Here is a 17,372-nt window from a genome sequence, read left to right as displayed (position 1 = left end):
CTCATTAGTTACGCGATGTATCCCTCTAATATTCAGCATTCTTCTGTAGCACCACCTATTCTCTTCTGGTCTAAGCTGTTTATCGTCCATGTTTCACATGCATACATCGCTACACTCCATACAAATAATTTTAGAAAAGACTTCTTCAGAAACGCTTTTCTTGCCATAGCCAGTCTACATTTCATATCTTCTCTACTGCGACCATCATCAGTTATTTTGCTCCTCAAATAGAAAAACTCGTCTACTACTTTAATTGTCTCATTTCCTAATCTAATTCCCTCTGCATCACTTGATTTAATCAGACTACACTCCATTATCCTTGTTTTGTTTATGTTGATGTTCATCTTATATCCTTTCAACATACTGCCTGTTCCTTTCAACTGCTCTTCCTGGTCCTCTGCTGTCTCTGACAGAATTACAATATCAATGGCAAACTTCAAAGTTTTTATTTCTCCTCCAGGGTTTTTAATTTCTAGCCCAATTTATTTTGTTTCCTTCACTGCTTGCTCAATATACAGATTGAATAACATCGGGGATAGGCTACAACCCTGTCTCACTCCCTTCCCAACTACTACTTCCCTTTCATGCCCCCCGAGTTTTATAACTGTTATCTGGTTTGTGTACAAGTTGTAAATAGCCCTTCGTTCCCTGTATTTGACCCCTTGCCACCTTCAGAATTTGAAAGAGAGTCTGCCAGTCAAAATTGTCAAAAGTTTTCTCTGAGTCTGCAAATGCTAGAAACATATGTTTACCTATCTTCTAAGAGGAGACGTAGTGTCAGTATTGCCTCACGTGTTCCTACATTTCTACTGAATAGAAACTAAGGTCGGCTTCTACCACTTTTTTCCATTCGTCTGATACTATTTTGCAACCGTGACTTATTAAGCTGATAGTTCGGTAATTTTCACACATGCCAACACCTGTTTTCTTTGGGATTTGAATTATTATGTTCTTCTTGAAGTCTTAGGGTATTTCGCCTGTCTCATACATCTTGCTCACCGCATGGTAGAATTTTGTCAGGGTTGGCTCTCCGAATGCTATCAGTAGTTGTAATGGAATGTTGTCTACTCCCGGGGCCTTGTTTCGACTTAGGTCTTTCAGTGCTCTGTCTCATTCTTCAAGCAGTATCCTATCTCCCATATCATCTTTACTTACGTCCTCTTCGATTTCCGTAATATCCGTACATCTCCCTTGTATAGAGCCTCTATGTACTCCTTCCATCTTTCTGCTTTCCCTTCTTTGCTTAGAACTGATTTTCCACCTGACCTCTTGATATTCATACAAATGGTTCTCTTTTCTCCAAAGGTCTCTTTAATTTTCCTGTAGGCATTATCTGTCGTACACCTAGTAATATATGCCTCTACATCCTTACATTTGCCTTCTAGCCATTCCTGCTTAGCCATTTTGCACTTCCTGTCGATCTCATTTTTGAGACGTTTGTATTGCTTTTTGCCTGCTTCAGATACTGTTAGAAAAACTTATATCGCCCGAGAGATCTGTGTCTCGCTGCTATTCAACATTTATTTTGCGTTATCTCCGTCGGAAGCGACCTAAAGAGTCCAAAGCGGACACAACGTCGACACCTGACACAATGGAGAGACAGTAAGGAAAGATTTCGGCAGGGGTGTAGGTGTAGACTTATGGTAGAGTACGGACCCTGAGCCAGGAAGAGGCAGCGAGCGGATAGTCCGTGTAGTCGCCGGCCACGGCGCCAGCGTCTAGGTCCATGGACGGGTTGGAGCCGCTGACGCCCTCGGTGGTGGGGTAGCTGGTGTAGTGGTTCAGCCCGAAGAAGTCCGCCGTCCCTGCGACAGGGTGAGAAACATTCAGGAGGGACTAGCGAACATTTGGCTGAAGCGTAAGTGCAAGATTACAATAAATAAAATTACTGTGTGATACAATGCTACGTAACTCACCGCATTTTCATACGTCTTATGCAACAAAATTCAGTTCTGAAGCAACATAAGATACATTTTCCACCACTACACAAAATTACCTGATACTGTTTGTCTTTTTTCATATCACGCCCTTTTCTTACATTTACTTTATCAGTTTTCTCCCTGTGGTTAAAGTTTTTTGTATTTGGTTCCTGTCTTAGAAATTATACCCAGCTTTATTAATGTGTGTTGTAAGTAAGAAACATCTTTTATCCGCAAAGGCTTATAGGAAACAATTACAGTTTTGTAATCCTCTGATAGAACGGCGTCCTTTGGTGTACATCCCAATAATATACGCTACTGGCCATTAAAATAGCTACACTTCGAAGATGACGTGCTACAGACGCGAAATTTAACCGACAGGAAGAAGATGCTGTGATATGCAAATGATTAGCTTTTCAGAGCATTCGCACAATGTTGCCGCCGGTGGCGACACCTACAACGTGCTGACATGAGTAAAGTTTCCAGCCGTCTTCTCATACACAAACAGCAGTTGACCGGCGTTCCGTGGTAAAATGTTGTTGTGATGCCTCGTGTATGGAGGAGAAATGCGAACCATCACGTTTCCGACTTTGATAAAGGTCGGATTGTAGCCTATCGCGATTGTGCTGGATCCCAATAGCCTGGTATCACTAGCAGTCGAGATGATAGTCATTTTATCCGCATGCTGTAACGGATCGTGCCGCCACGTCTCTATCCCTGATTCAACAGATTGGGATGTTTGCAAGACAACAACCATCTGCACGAACAGTTCGACGACGTTTGCAGCAGCATGGACTATCAGCTCGGAGACCATGCCTGCGGTTACCCTTGACGCTGCATGACACACAGGAGCGCCTGCGGTGGTGCACTCAACGACGAACCTGGGTGCACGAATGGCAAAACGTCATTTTTTCGGATGAATCCAGGTTCGTTCTGTTTACAGCATCATGATGGTCGCATCCGTGTTTGGCGACATCGCGTTGAACGCATGTCTGAAGCGTGTATTCGTCATCGCCATACTGGCGTATCACCCAGCGTGATGGTATGGGGTGCCATTGGTTACACGTCTCGGTCACCTCTTGTTCGCATTGACGGCACTTTGAACAGTGGACGTTAGATTGCAGATGTGTTACGGCCCGTGGCTCGACCCTTCATTCGATCCCTACGAAACCCTACATTTCTGCAGGATAATGCACGACCACATGTTGCAGGTCCTGTACGGGCCTTTCTGGATACAGAAAATGTTCGACTGCTGCCCTGGCCAGCACATTCTCCAGATCTCTCACCAATTGAAAACGTCTGGTCAATGGTGGCCGAGCAACTAGCTCGTCACAATACGCCAGTCACTACTCTTGATGAACTGTGGTATGGTGTTCAAGCTGCATGGGCAGCTGTACCTGTACACGCCATCCAAAGCTCTGTTTGACTCAATGCCCAGGCTTATCAAGGTCGTCATTACGGCCAGAGGTGGTTGTTCTGGGTACTGATGGCTCAGGATCTATGCAGCCAAATTGCGTGAATATGTAATTACATGTCAGTTCTAGTATAATATATTTGTCCAATGAATGCCCGTTTATATCTGTATTTCTTCTTGGTGTAGCAATTTTAATGGCCAGTAGTGTACTTAGCTTTTTATTCTGGCACTTTTTTAAAGTGTTTTAGCCTCTTTCCATTCCATTCAACCCTGTTCAGTCTTAGCGTTCCAAATTAACGACGATACGAAACTGCAGTGTCTGTTTTGTTAAGAAGAACGATGCAATGTTTCTTCGGACATGCGTGCATCTCGGAAGGAACGTTGCAACGTTGTTCTTAACAACACAGGTATTGCAATATCATACACTCCTGGAAATGGAAAAAAGAACACATTGACACCGGTGTGTCAGACCCACCATACTTGCTCCGGACACTGCGAGAGGGCTGTACAAGCATTGATCACACGCACGGCACAGCGGACACACCAGGAACCGCGGTGTTGGCCGTCGAATGGCGCTAGCTGCGCAGCATTTGTGCACCGCCGCCGTCAGTGTCAGCCAGTTTGCCGTGGCATACGGAGCTCCATCGCAGTCTTTAACACTGGTAGCATGCCGCGACTGCGTGGACGTGAACCGTATGTGCAGTTGACGGACTTTGAGCGAGGGCGTATAGTGGGCATGCGGGAGGCCGGGTGGACGTACCGCCCAATTGCTCAACACGTGGGGCGTGAGGTCTCCACAGTACATCGATGTTGTCGCCAGTGGTCGGCGGAAGGTGCACGTGCCCGTCGACCTGGGACCGGACCGCAGCGACGCACGGATGCACGCCAAGACCGTAGGATCCTACGCAGTGCCGTAGGGGACCGCACCGCCACTTCCCAGCAAATTAGGGACACTGTTGCTCCTGGGGTATCGGCGAGGACCATTCGCAACCGTCTCCATGAAGCTGGGCTACGGTCCCGCACACCGTTAGGCCGTCTTCCGCTCACGCCCCAACATAGTGCAGCCCGCCTCCAGTGGTGTCGCGACAGGCGTGAATGGAGGGACGAATGGAGACGTGTCGTCTTCAGCGATGAGAGTCGCTTCTGCCTTGGTGCCAATGATGGTCGTATGCGTGTTTGGCGCCGTGCAGGTGAGCGCCACAATCAGGACTGCATACGACCGAGGCACACAGGGCCAACACCCGGCATCATGGTGTGGGGAGCGATCTCCTACACTGGCCGTACACCACTGGTGATCGTCGAGGGGACACTGAATAGTGCACGGTACATCCAAACCGTCATCGAACCCATCGTTCTACCATTCCTAGACCGGCAAGGGAACTTGCTGTTCCAACAGGACAATGCACGTCCGCATGTATCCCGTGCCACCCAACGTGCTCTAGAAGGTGTAAGTCAACTACCCTGGCCAGCAAGATCTCCGGATCTGTCCCCCATTGAGCATGTTTGGGACTGGATGAAGCGTCGTCTCACGCGGTCTGCACGTCCAGCACGAACGCTGGTCCAACTGAGGCGCCAGGTGGAAATGGCATGGCAAGCCGTTCCACAGGACTACATCCAGCATCTCTACGATCGTCTCCATGGGAGAATAGCAGCCTGCATTGCTGCGAAAGGTGGATATACACTGTACTAGTGCCGACATTGTGCATGCTCTGTTGCCTGTGTCTATGTGCCTGTGGTTCTGTCAGTGTGATCATGTGATGTATCTGACCCCAGGAATGTGTCAATAAAGTTTCCCCTTCCTGGGACAATGAATTCACGGTGTTCTTATTTCAATTTCCAGGAGTGTATTTATCCGCCGTTATCAGGCAGCGACTTTCAATTAAAGTGTCCTCTCCTGTATGGGACTTCATAATGTGTCCACGAGTGCAGCTAAGTCGTGCACGGGTAGCCAACAGGCCACACTTAGCAGCGTTGGGGAGCGGACGTCAGTTTGCGTGCGGTTAGCGGAGCTGCGCGCGGACACCTGTTTACTTCGAGTGGCCGTCGCGAGTCGTTAGGCTCACGTCCTAAATACTGCACAACGATCCAAGTCACTTTTCAACAGGATGACGCCAGACCACGCGCGCATGACGTCGAACGATTCCTTCGAGACGATCTCCTCCTGGATCCTATGCACATCGTGGGCATCCACCTTTCAGTTACGGCTAGCGTCGTTTACATCAAGATGACAAATGCCGAGATGTGCACAACTGTGGTGAACCAATGCGCGAACTCATTTGAGTTGTAACACTCCATTCGTCACACGAGGGCGGCCACAGCGGACGACACGGGCCTGGGCTCGCGCACATTCAGAGTCTTTCAACTTCCCTTTGAGGTGCCAACCGACGTCGTAAGTGCAGCTTCCCGACCGTACGGCAGCGTGATCAGCAATGTGCCCGAGAAACGTTTGGGTTTTGTAGGGTGTATAATGGTGCCGTCAACTAAAAATCGAACTGAAGAAACACGTCCCGTTCCTACCTGAGCATCGGTGTTTGCCACGCGTTAGTAATATACGATGGCCAATTGGCCAATCACGCAAGTGTTCTGACTGTGGTCGGTGTACTTGACGCCGGCTGACGCGAACACCGACCGGAGCATCGGCGCCACTGGCGGAGGAGACAGTCGTCCTCGTCTACTAAATCATAGTGGCGAAGACGTCCCCTGTGGAAGAAGAAGCCACTGATCATCTGCGGCCGGCCGCGGTGGCCGAGTGGTTCTAGGCGCTTCAGTCCGGAACCGCGCGACTGCTAGGGTCGCAAGTTCGAATCCTGCCTCGGGTATGGCTGTGTGTGCTGTCCTTAGGTTAGTTAGGTTTAAGTAGTTCTAAGTTCTAGGGGACTGATGACCTCAGAAGTTAAGTCCCATAGTGCTCAGAGCCATTTGAACCATTTTGAACCGGCTCGGGACCAGACGGCTTCCCGTTGCAGTTTTATTGGGCCTTCAAGCAGCTGTTGGTGCCATGCTGGACAGAGATTTGCCAAGAATTGATGTCTACAGATCTATCACTTCCTCTAAACTTCTTAGAAGGAGTAATAACGCCTGTTTATAAACCGAAGAAGAATCCCGTATCCACGATTACAGGCGCTTGACGCTGCTGAAGAGCAACATGAAACTTTTCACCAGGTTAACGGTTAAGCGTTTTAGGAGTACAATACAGTATGTAATTCCGCAGGATCAAGCATCGTTGGAGGTGGGGTGGGCGGGGTCGACACAACATACGTGCAGCTATGTGCCGATACAGGGAGCTGACACCACTGGCGACTTTGGTCAAGCATCTGACCGAGTTGACCACTCATTCTTGACTGCATTTCTCTGGAGCATGGCATCCACACTGCTTTATCGAAGTGGTGTGCGCCTACTGCGCAATGCGTCATCAAAGGTGCTCGTTAACGGACGTTTAACAGCAGCCATCCAGATTCGACGCTTGGTGCGCCTAAGCTGCCCATTATCGACGATATTATAAGCGTTGGCCGTTGAATCCTTGGTATGCGGCCTGCTGGCTGGAAGAAAGTTCGTTGCTGCGACATTCCTATGCACCGCATATGTGAACGACTTGATACTGGTACTTTGCAGCGGTGATGATATGAGGGACGCCATGGAATGGATGACGATATACGGGGCTGCCCCTGGTGGTCTATTTAACGTCGAAAGTCACTAGCCATGCGAAGCTGGACGGGATTACCACCTGACAGTGTCACCCCATTACGTATCAGCGGCCAGATGAGGTGCTTGGGTTTAGATGAAAGATGTACGCCGTACGAAGACCCGAAATTGAAGGCGCTTCCTGCAAAAATGGTTCAAACGGCTCTGAGCACTTTGGGACTTAACTTCTGAGGTCATCAGTCCCCTAGAACTCAGAACTACTTAAACCTAACTAACCTAAGGACATCACAAACATCCATGCCCGAGGCAGGATTCCAACCTGCGACCGTAGCGGTCACGCGGTTCCAGACTGTAGTGCCTAGAACCGCTCGGCCACCCCAGCCGACAACGCTTCCTGCACCAAATTAGAGCATGGATAGCAAATCACCACCTGCAGACTTCGAACATCCTCCAAAAAACACGGTATGGCAATGTTTACCTAGCGTCGCCCACCCTGCCTGCCGCACAGGCACTTCCAGCATTATGGCGACTCTCGGCAACTTCACCTTCCCCAAGGACAGGGGAAGACTAGGGCTGGTAAACGTTTACGATAGGATGGTGACCATGTTTGTTAGTTCACATTTAGGGTTCTGCTGTCCCACCATCCTCATGAGCTTGCTGTGGGCAGCTTTGGCGCCAGCCTCCCTCGCGTCCCTAGCGTCACTGCAAAACATCCCAGCACCGTTCTTCTACCTTGGCGGTTATTATTTGGAACTCAGTTACACACGCGACGCTTTACTGGCTCCAACTTCGGCGACGGCGATGGAGATCTACTGCGTCATGCAATGCATACGGCAACCGAATGTGGTGGAAACGATATACCCCATCGTGCAATGGCGTATCGTGTGGCAGACACTTCACACAGCCTTACTCGCCTCTAATGTCCGGTCCAATTGATACGTGACAGTCAACATGAAACACATCACATAGGTACAGCTACATAAGATCCACATGGCAGAATCCCCCAACGGTGTGCAGTGCAATGTGACTGACACAGACGGATGCCGCCTTATCTGAGCAGAGGCTGTGCTTCGTCAAACCAGTGTTGGCTTTCCTACTGACGGTAACACTGACACATGTCACCAGTCAAAGTCTTCTTCATCCAGACGAAACATACTATCTGAGGACCAGAAACAACGCCGTCTCGTTGGTTCGAGGCCATGCAGTCCATTACGTATTCAGTGATGGCCCAAAGGATGTACTCGATTTCTGGAACTACATGAAGGAACGGCATTGTACCATTGTTAGGAAGTCCAACTATAGACATTAGTTTTCGAACTACCTCTGGAGTGCACTACACAGTCTGCCGTGTAGCTGGATCATTCATTGCGAGAGACGATGAACGTGTTGAAATGCAGATGACTTTGGAACAAACAACGGTACCCAACAAAAGATGTGAGAAGACACGCTGCGATGACCAGGCAAAGACGAGGGCCCTAGTTGCAAACTGCTAGTGGAGTGACTGCTTACTTTTTTCACTCGGAGTGTACCTCCCTTTTCTTTTCCATTACAATAATAATAAAAAAACATTTAACAAAAGCAGATAAGATGACCGCTCGTGTAAAACGGGAAATCCGGTTCGAGTCTCGATCCGGCACAAATATTCATTGTCATTATTCCCTTATACAGCTCACAGTTATTCGTATTGGTAACTGGGAATACGTTTCATGGGTTTCATAACGGCTGTAGTCGCCGCAGTGTCCGCTCCTTTGGACGTGTATGCATGCTGGAAGGAACATTGCAGCGTTCTTCTTAGCAACACAGGCACTGTAATATCGTATTTACCCGCTGCTACCAAGCAGTGATTTTCAATTAAAATGTCCTCCCCTGCGTGGGAATTACGTAATGTGTCTATGAGTACAGGTTGTGACACAGGGAACGACAACACATGGGCGTTTGAGTCTGGCTGTGAGTCATGCATGGATAGCCAGAGTAGTTAGCCGACGGTTCGCCTAATGCGGGTTATCTGTGTTCGAGTCCCGGTCTGGCACAAATTTTCATTGTTGTGTCGTCCATACACAGATGACGGTTGTTCGTATTCGCAGCTGTGAATACATTTCACGGGTTTCGTAACAGCTGTAGTGTCGTCCATACACAGATGACGGTTGTTCGTATTCGCAGCTGTGAATACATTTCATGGGTTTCGTAACAGCTGTAGTGTCGTCCATACACAGATGACGGTTGTTCGTATTCGCAGCTGTGAATACATTTCACGGGTTTCGTAACAGCTGTAGTGTCGTCCATACACAGATGACGGTTGTTCGTATTCGCAGCTGTGAATACATTTCACGGGTTTCCTAACAGCTGTAGTGTCGTCCATACACAGATGACGGTTGTTCGTATTCGCAGCTGTGAATACATTTCACGGGTTTCGTAACAGCTGTAGTGTCGTCCATACACAGATGACGGTTGTTCGTATTCGCAGCTGTGAATACATTTCACGGGTTTCGTAACAGCTGTAGTGTCGTCCATACACAGATGACGGTTGTTCGTATTCGCAGTTGTGAATACATTTCACGGGTTTCGTAACAGCTGTAGTGTCGTCCATACACAGATGACGGTTGTTCGTATTCGCAGCTGTGAATACATTTCACGGGTTTCGTAACAGCTGTAGTGTCGTCCATACACAGATGACGGTTGTTCGTATTCGCAGCTGTGAATACATTTCACGGGTTTCGTAACAGCTGTAGTGTCGTCCATACACAGATGACGGTTGTTCGTATTCGCAGCTGTGAATACATTTCACGGGTTTCCTAACAGCTGTAGTGTCGTCCATACACAGATGACGGTTGTTCGTATTCGCAGCTGTGAATACATTTCACGGGTTTCGTAAAAGCTGTAGTGTCGTCCATACACAGATGACGGTTGTTCGTATTCGCAGCTGTGAATACATTTCACGGGTTTCGTAACAGCTGTAGTGTCGTCCATACACAGATGACGGTTGTTCGTATTCGCAGCTGTGAACACATTTCACGGGTTTCGTAACAGCTGTAGTGTCGTCCACACACAGACGATGGTTGTTCGTATTCGCAGCTGTGAATACATTTCACGGGTTTCGTAACAGCTGTAGTTGGCGTAGTGTCTATTGCTTTGGGCACGCATGCATGTAAACTCAGGCAGCCTCTAGTGCAGTTTTCATTTCTTATGAACAGTCAGCTACATAGCTCATTGTGCATTAGCGTCAATTGCTGTCACATCAGAAGGGTAGCAATTTGCATGTCTAGCATTATGTCTGATTTTAAGGTTTACTTCTTCGGTTAGTCTTGCTATGATGGGTAGGATGTATCAAAGCTGTGCGCAGACCCAAGAGGAACTCGCCACTGTTCACGAACAGCTGAATGCTCATTTGGCTACGGTCAGCCACCTTCAGACTGCTGCCTTGGGACGTAGCGGTGGCAGATAATCTGGCGCATTGCAGGGGCGCAAAGCTGTCGTTTGTTTCGCTCGTGGACTCTGCTGCCGAGGCACCTCATAAAGTACCCGACACGGTGGGTCTGCCCTCACAGCAGAACAAGTGGCGGGTGGTAACGCATTTGCGTCACTTGATGCGGCCGGCCCGTGTAGAGACTGGACGGGTGACCTCGCCAATTCACCATGTGATTGGACAGGTCGCTGCTCCTCCAGCAGGGTTCGGGAAGGCAGGGATTTACCGGTACTAGCTATTAGGAGCTCCACTTTAGGTGCGTTATGAAGTCCCTTTGGGAGATAGCGTTCAGGGCTTGAAAGAAATCCAATGTGCAGTCGGTATGTGTGCCGAAAGTAAGGGGGAGGAGGGGGGGGCCGGAGTGGTTCAAATGGCTCTGACTACTATGGGACTTAACATCTATGGTCATCAGTCCCCTAGAACGTAGAACTACTTAAACCTAACTAACCTAAGGACATCACACACATCCATGCCAGAGGCAGGATTCGAACCTGCGACCGTAGCAGTCGCGCAGCTCCGGACTGAGCGCCTAGAACCGCTACACCGCGGCCGGCGGGGGCGGGAGTGGCTCATCCGAGATGTGCGACCTCTCCTGCAGCTATCGGGCGCGCAGGGTGCAGTCATCTGCAATGTGTGACTCACGTTGCACCTACGACACCTGAGCTGTCGACAGTTCATACAGCGACTGGTGGAAGTGGTGAAGACTGCTGCCCTGAGATGTAAGGTGCAAGCAGAGCTCGCAGAATGGAGCGTTGTTACCAGAGTAGAGCGGTGATCCTGTGGTTTGGAGCCAAAGCACTCATCAACTCTGGATGGTCGGCTGCAGAGGTCTAGACCTGTATTATCGGGCGAGGATTTGTAGAACTCCCTTTGATAGATTAAGGGCGCGCTACATAAAACGAGCAGCTACTCAGGTAGCAGAGTACTTGTGAAGTGCACATGGTTTTTGTTTTTAGTCTAGGCGATAGTTTAAGGTACTCTGATGAACACTTGCCAGTCATTACGCAGCAGGGGAAGTCAGACCATACTCAAGAGTAAAGACACTTAAACTGTAAAAATTTTATCAGTAAATTGTCTAAATATTCGTAACAGTTCCTGAATTTACTTCCATCCGGAAATGTTCTCACGCTCAAATTATTCTCGGGACTGAAAGCTGGCTGATACACGAAGTGGAAAGCTCTGAGATATTTAGCAAGTCATGGAACGTATTTCGGAAAGACAGCTTAGGGGTCATAGGAGGGGAGTGTCCATTGCTGTTGACAAAAGTGTTGTCTCTATTGAGGTCCGCAATTCTGCTGGGACAGTTCTAGAGTCATTCAAAGACTGGGTGACTGGGTGGCTGGGTGACTGGCTGACCGATGTGGCAGCTCATAAATACCGAACTCATTCAATGGTAGTTGGAGGCGACTTTAAGCTATCGAGTATAGACTGGGATGTCTACGGGTTCATTGCAGGGGTACAGACAGGCAATCGTACGAAGTACTTCGAACATTTTTTTCTGAAAACTGTCTTGAGCAGCTAGTTCGGCGTCCCACAAACAGTGAAAATATCTTATACCTTGTACAAACAGGCCGGACCTTATCGACAACGCCAGTATACAAACGGGGATCACTGATCATGATGTCATTATAGCAACTATGGTTACGAAACTTAGTCGAGAAGGCATGGAGAGTGTTTCCGCTAAAAAGAGCAGATAAGCAGTTGTCAGCATCTCAATTAGACAGTCAACTGACTTCACTTAGTTACAGTGGAATGGACGTAGAGGAATTATGGACAAAGATTAAGCAGAGTGTAAATCGTGATCTGGAGAATGGTGTACCCAGTAAGTGGATAAAGAATGGAAAAGACCCACCATGGTTTCATAACGAGATTCGGAAAATGCAGAGGGAGCAGAGGCTGTTGCTCTCTCGTTTCAAGAGAGAACGCACAAAGGACGAAAAGCAAGGGTTAGCAGAGATTCGTGGGCCTGTGAAAAGTTCTGTGCGCGAGACACACAACAGTCACCACCGCCATACCTTAGCGAAACATCTGTCAGAGAACCCGAGGAAATTCTGGTCCTATGTAAAATCGCTAGGTGGGTCTAAGGCTTCCATCCAGTCACTTGTTGACCAGTCTGGTGTGACAGTTGAAGACATAAAACGAAAACAAAAGTTTTAAATTTCACATTCAAGAAAACGTTCAAGCGGGAGGAAAGTGCAAACATACCGTTGTTTGACCATCGAACAGACTCCAGTGTGGACGGCATAGCAATAAGTATCCCTGGCGTACAGAAACAAGTGGTAGGTTTGAAAACAAATAAGTCACCAGGTCCGCATGGAATTCCAGTTCGGTTTTTCAACGAACGCTCTACGACATCGTCCCCTTACCTAGTATGAATTTATCGCGAATCTCTCGCCCAGCGCCAAGCCCACAGAGACTGGAGAAAAGCGCAGCTGACCCCTGTATATAAGACGGGCAAAAAAAAAAGAGACCTGCAAAAATTAGAGAGCAATATCCGCAACATCGGTTTGCTGCAGGCTCATTGAACTCATTCGCAGATCGAATATAAATTTTCTTGAGACCGAGAAGTTTATGTCCACGAATTAGCATGTTTTCAGAAAGGATCCGCTTTATGAAACAGAATTTGCACTTATGTCACATGATATACTTCGAACTATGGATAAAGGGCAGCCGCGCGGTTTGAGGCGTTACGTCACGGACTGCGCAGCCCCTCGCGTCGGAGGTCCGAGTCCTCCGTCGGGCATGGGTGTGTGTGTTGTTCTTAGCATAAGTTAGTTTAAGTAGTGTGTAAGTCTAGGGACCGATGACCTAAGCAATTTGCTCCCTTAGGAATTCACACCCATTTGAACGTTTTGATAAAGGGCAACAGGCACATTCCATATTTCTAGATTTCCAGAAAACTTTTGTCATAATGCCCCACTGCAGGCTGTTAAAGAAGGTACGAGGATATGGAATAGGTTCACAGATATGTGAGTGGCTCGAAGACTTATTAAACTATAGAAGCCAGTATGTATCCTCAACGGCGAGTGTTCATGAGACAAGCTTATCCTCAGGAGTGCTCCCAGGGAAGTGTGTTAGGACCACTCTTATTGTGTATATACATAAATGATTTGGCAGGCAAGGTGGGCAGCAATCAGCGGTTGTTTGCTGATGATGTTGTGGTGTAGGGGATGGTATCAAAATGGTTCAAATGGCTCTGAGCACTATGGGACTTAACTTCTAAGGTCATCAGTCCCCTAGAACTTAGAACTACTTAAACCTAACTAAACTAAGGACATTACACACATCCATGCCCGAGGCAGGATTCGAACCTCCGACCGTAGCGGTCACGCGGTTCCAGACTGTAGCGCCTTTAACCGCTTGGCCACACCGGCCGGCGGGGATGGTATCAAAGTTGAGTGACTGTAGGAGGAGACAAGATGACTTAGACAAAACATGAAGTTGATGTGACTCATGGCAGCTAGCTCTAAATGTAGAAAATTTTAGTTAATGTGGATGAGTAGGAAAAACAAACACGTAATGTTTTTACACCATTAGTAGTGTCCTGCTGGACACTGTTCAAATGTGTGTGAAATCTTATGGGACTTAACTGCTAAGGTCTTCAGTCCCTAAGCTTGCACACTACTTAACCTAAATTAAATTATCCTAAGGACAAACACACACGCCCATGCCCGAGGGAAGACTCGAACCTCCGTCGGGATCAGCCTCACAGTCCATGACTGCAGGCTGGACACAGTCCTGTCGTTTAAATATATGGGTGTAACGTTGCAAAATGATATGAAATTAAACGTGCATGTGATGATTTTGAGAGGGGAGGCGAATGGTCGACTCCGGTTTATTGGAAGATTTGTAGGCCAACGTGGTTAGACTGTAAAGAAACTCGCATGCTAATGCCACCTGTTCGTGAGTACTGCTTGAGTGTTTGGCATCCGTACCAGGTCTGATTAAAGAAAGACATCGGAGCAATTCAGAGGCCAGCTGCTAGATTTGTTCAAATGGCTCTGAGCGCTATAGGACTTAACATCTGAGGTCATCAGTCCCCTAGAACTTAGAACTAGCAGTCGCGCGGTTCCGGACTGAAGCGCCTAGAACCGCTCGTCCACCGCGGCCGGCGCTAGATTTGTTACTGATACGTTCCCTGGAGGGAAGGCGACATTCTTTTTGAGGAACACTACTGAGAAAATTTAGAGAACGGCATTTGGAATTGACTGCACAACAGTTCTACTGCCTCCACCATTCATTGTGCGTAAGGGCCACGAAGATATGATACGAGAAATTAGGAATCATACGGAGGCGTGTAGACAGTCGTTTTTCCCTCGCTCAGTTTGCGAGTAGAACAGAAAAACAAATGGCTAATAGTGGTACGGAACACCCTCCGTCACGCACCGATCATGGATTGTAGAATATCTATGTAGAAGTAGATGTGGATGCATATCGGAAGGAACACTGCATCGTTCTTCTTAACAATACAGGCACTGCAATGTGGTACTTATTCGTCGTTAGCAGGTAACCACTTTAAATGAAAATGTCCTCTCCTGTACTGGAATTGCGTGATGTGTGTACGGGTACAGTTTGTGACGCAGGGACGACGGCATTGGCAGTTTTCATGTGGCCGAGAGTTGTACAGCAGTTACCAAATGTAAGGAAGGCTTTTGGCTGTATCTTACCTCGTAGCATATGAAAAGGGTAGTTGCTACTTACGAAATGGCGGAGGTGCTGTGTTGCAGACAGGCACATCAAAAAGATTGTCAGACAATGAGCTTTCGGTCAACAAGGCCTTCGTCTGAGACAGAACACACACACACACACACATCACACCTCACACTCACATGACAGCAGCCAGGGACTACGGTCACGTGAGTGTTCCTTGCTTTTGAGTGAGTATGAATGTGTATGTTCTGTCTTCGACGAAGTCTTTGTCGGCTAAAAGTTAGTTTTCTGACAATCTCTTTGTTGTGCCTATCTGCGACTCGGCATCTCCGCTATGTGATAAGTAACAACTATCCGTTTCATAATATTGTTATTCCCGAACACCAAAAGCAATGTTGTCAATTTGCTCATGGGACATCCAGTCCATTACATCCACACAGCAGTTACCAAATGTAAGGAATACTTTTGGCTATATCTTACCTCATAGCATCACAAATTATCCAAGATAAAAAATATAAGCAGACATAAGCTAATTATTTGAAATATACATGCAATATTGAATCACCACTTGTGTTGCACCTGGTCTGGAACACATTTTAGCTTATCGCTGCTGATTCCGCATTATGTCACGGTGCAGTAGACATCAATAGTTCCTTTCCTTTCCTTTCATTTCTCCCACTCCACCCACAATTTACGAAACAATTTACTTGTATTGCAGTATATGCTACCTGTGATTAGGTATGAAATATGATATTACTCGGATGCCCATCACCACGGCGCAGTCACAGTCTAGTTCTTTTGATACTGTCATCCGCAACTTTTCGGTATACTCGCACCATTAGTTCTGAAATTACATGCTACATTTCGCTCTGGAGCTCTGAGTGTGACCGTAGTTTGTTGGCGTGCACACGAGATTTTTTTAAATATTCCCTCAGAAAGAAATCACGTGGTATCAAATCACAAGATCTAAGTCGCCATTTCACGTCACTGTTGCGAGGAATCACCTCGCTGGAGAATCTCTCTTGTAACAGGTCGACTGTCGCAATCTTATAGAAATCAGACCTCTTCAGCATTCGGAAGGTCAAATCTCAGGCCACAAAAACTCCTTTAACATATTGCGGTAGCGTTCGCCGTCCTCTGTTACTGCATATCCGTCACCATCTTCGAAGAAGTAGTACGGCCCATTGACGCCCTCGGACCGAATTCACACTACGAGCTTAGTCGATATGGATGTAATGGCTATTCCATATTTACTCGAGTATTTTCTGCGCCGTAAGCCCTGCAAATCTGCTTATGTGCGAAGTCATTCTACAGAAAGTTTGCATTGTATTGAACATTATTTTCTTGATGAAATTCTTGTCCTCTCTTTGATTAGTAAGCATCCAATGGGCAAATGCTCAGCGTTTTTCATGGTCGTTTGGCTTCCGTCGTACGGGAAAATCCCGACTTCATCGCTACCTCGGAGGTGCTGTACCCCATCGCCGGAGCGCCGACTATAACACACAGCGTTCAAACTCACTTAAATGTTGATAACCTACCATTGTAGCAGCAGTAATCGATCTAACAAGAGCGCCAGACACTTGTTGTCTTAATAGGCGTTGCCGACCGTAGTGCCGTACTCTGTCTGTTTACATATTTCTGTATTTGAATGCAAATGCAGTTGGGTTTTGTAGGCTCAAAAGTGCAGACCGAGTTTCAGAATTCGTTACTTTCTGGTTCTGGGAATATCTAGTTTTTGGGATATTCAGCGAATGGGTTTCACCAGACTTGAATTAATGCTATTACTTACGATGGCGCTTTTTCCGCGTATGACACCCCGAGGTTTTATTGTCCACAACCTAAATGGATTTCTCAGATTTAGCAACCAGTCCCATAACAGTGGACTTAAACGGTACATTACGTTGGCAATACTTTCCACGGAGTTTGTGAACGGTCTCTGGACAAAATTGACCACAAGTGTAATACGTTTTCACTAGGGTAACACACTGTTCCGTCGTGAAGCGCTCAGTTGCTAACCACTAAGAAAAGAGATGAAAATCGTGCATTCGCCTGCGCTGCCAGCTTAACTAGAACAGGAATGACCGGCATTTCAAAAGTTTCTCCGTTCATAGGACACCTTTTAGTTTGAGTCTGTATGTAATAACCCACGTTTCTGAGTGGTGTGTGGTACTCAGATAGAGGCGGATGGGGCGGGTGTTGCGAGAAGAGTTTCGTGTTAGAGAGAAGGGTAGGTCAGTCCAGGTGTAAGTTTCCCACTTATTACATACTAACCTTCCTTCCTGGG

General features: G+C 47.4%; 1 protein-coding gene across 1 annotated transcript in view; it reads right to left on the bottom strand.

The window, feature by feature from the left end:
* LOC124805396 (myrosinase 1-like) overlaps window positions 1–17,372 on the bottom strand; it is a 110,068-nt gene that overhangs the window by 13,557 nt on the left and 79,139 nt on the right. Inside the window, exon 8 of the mRNA XM_047265958.1 lies at window positions 1,657–1,805. Coding sequence (XP_047121914.1) covers window positions 1,657–1,805 — 149 coding nt within the window. The remainder of the gene's footprint in view (window positions 1–1,656; window positions 1,806–17,372) is intronic.

This window comes from Schistocerca piceifrons, chromosome 7 (assembly GCF_021461385.2).
Source record: "Schistocerca piceifrons isolate TAMUIC-IGC-003096 chromosome 7, iqSchPice1.1, whole genome shotgun sequence".
Classification (NCBI taxonomy): domain Eukaryota; kingdom Metazoa; phylum Arthropoda; class Insecta; order Orthoptera; family Acrididae; genus Schistocerca; species Schistocerca piceifrons.
Note: the sequence above shows the minus strand (reverse complement) of the source record. Positions and strands in the feature narration are given on the sequence as shown.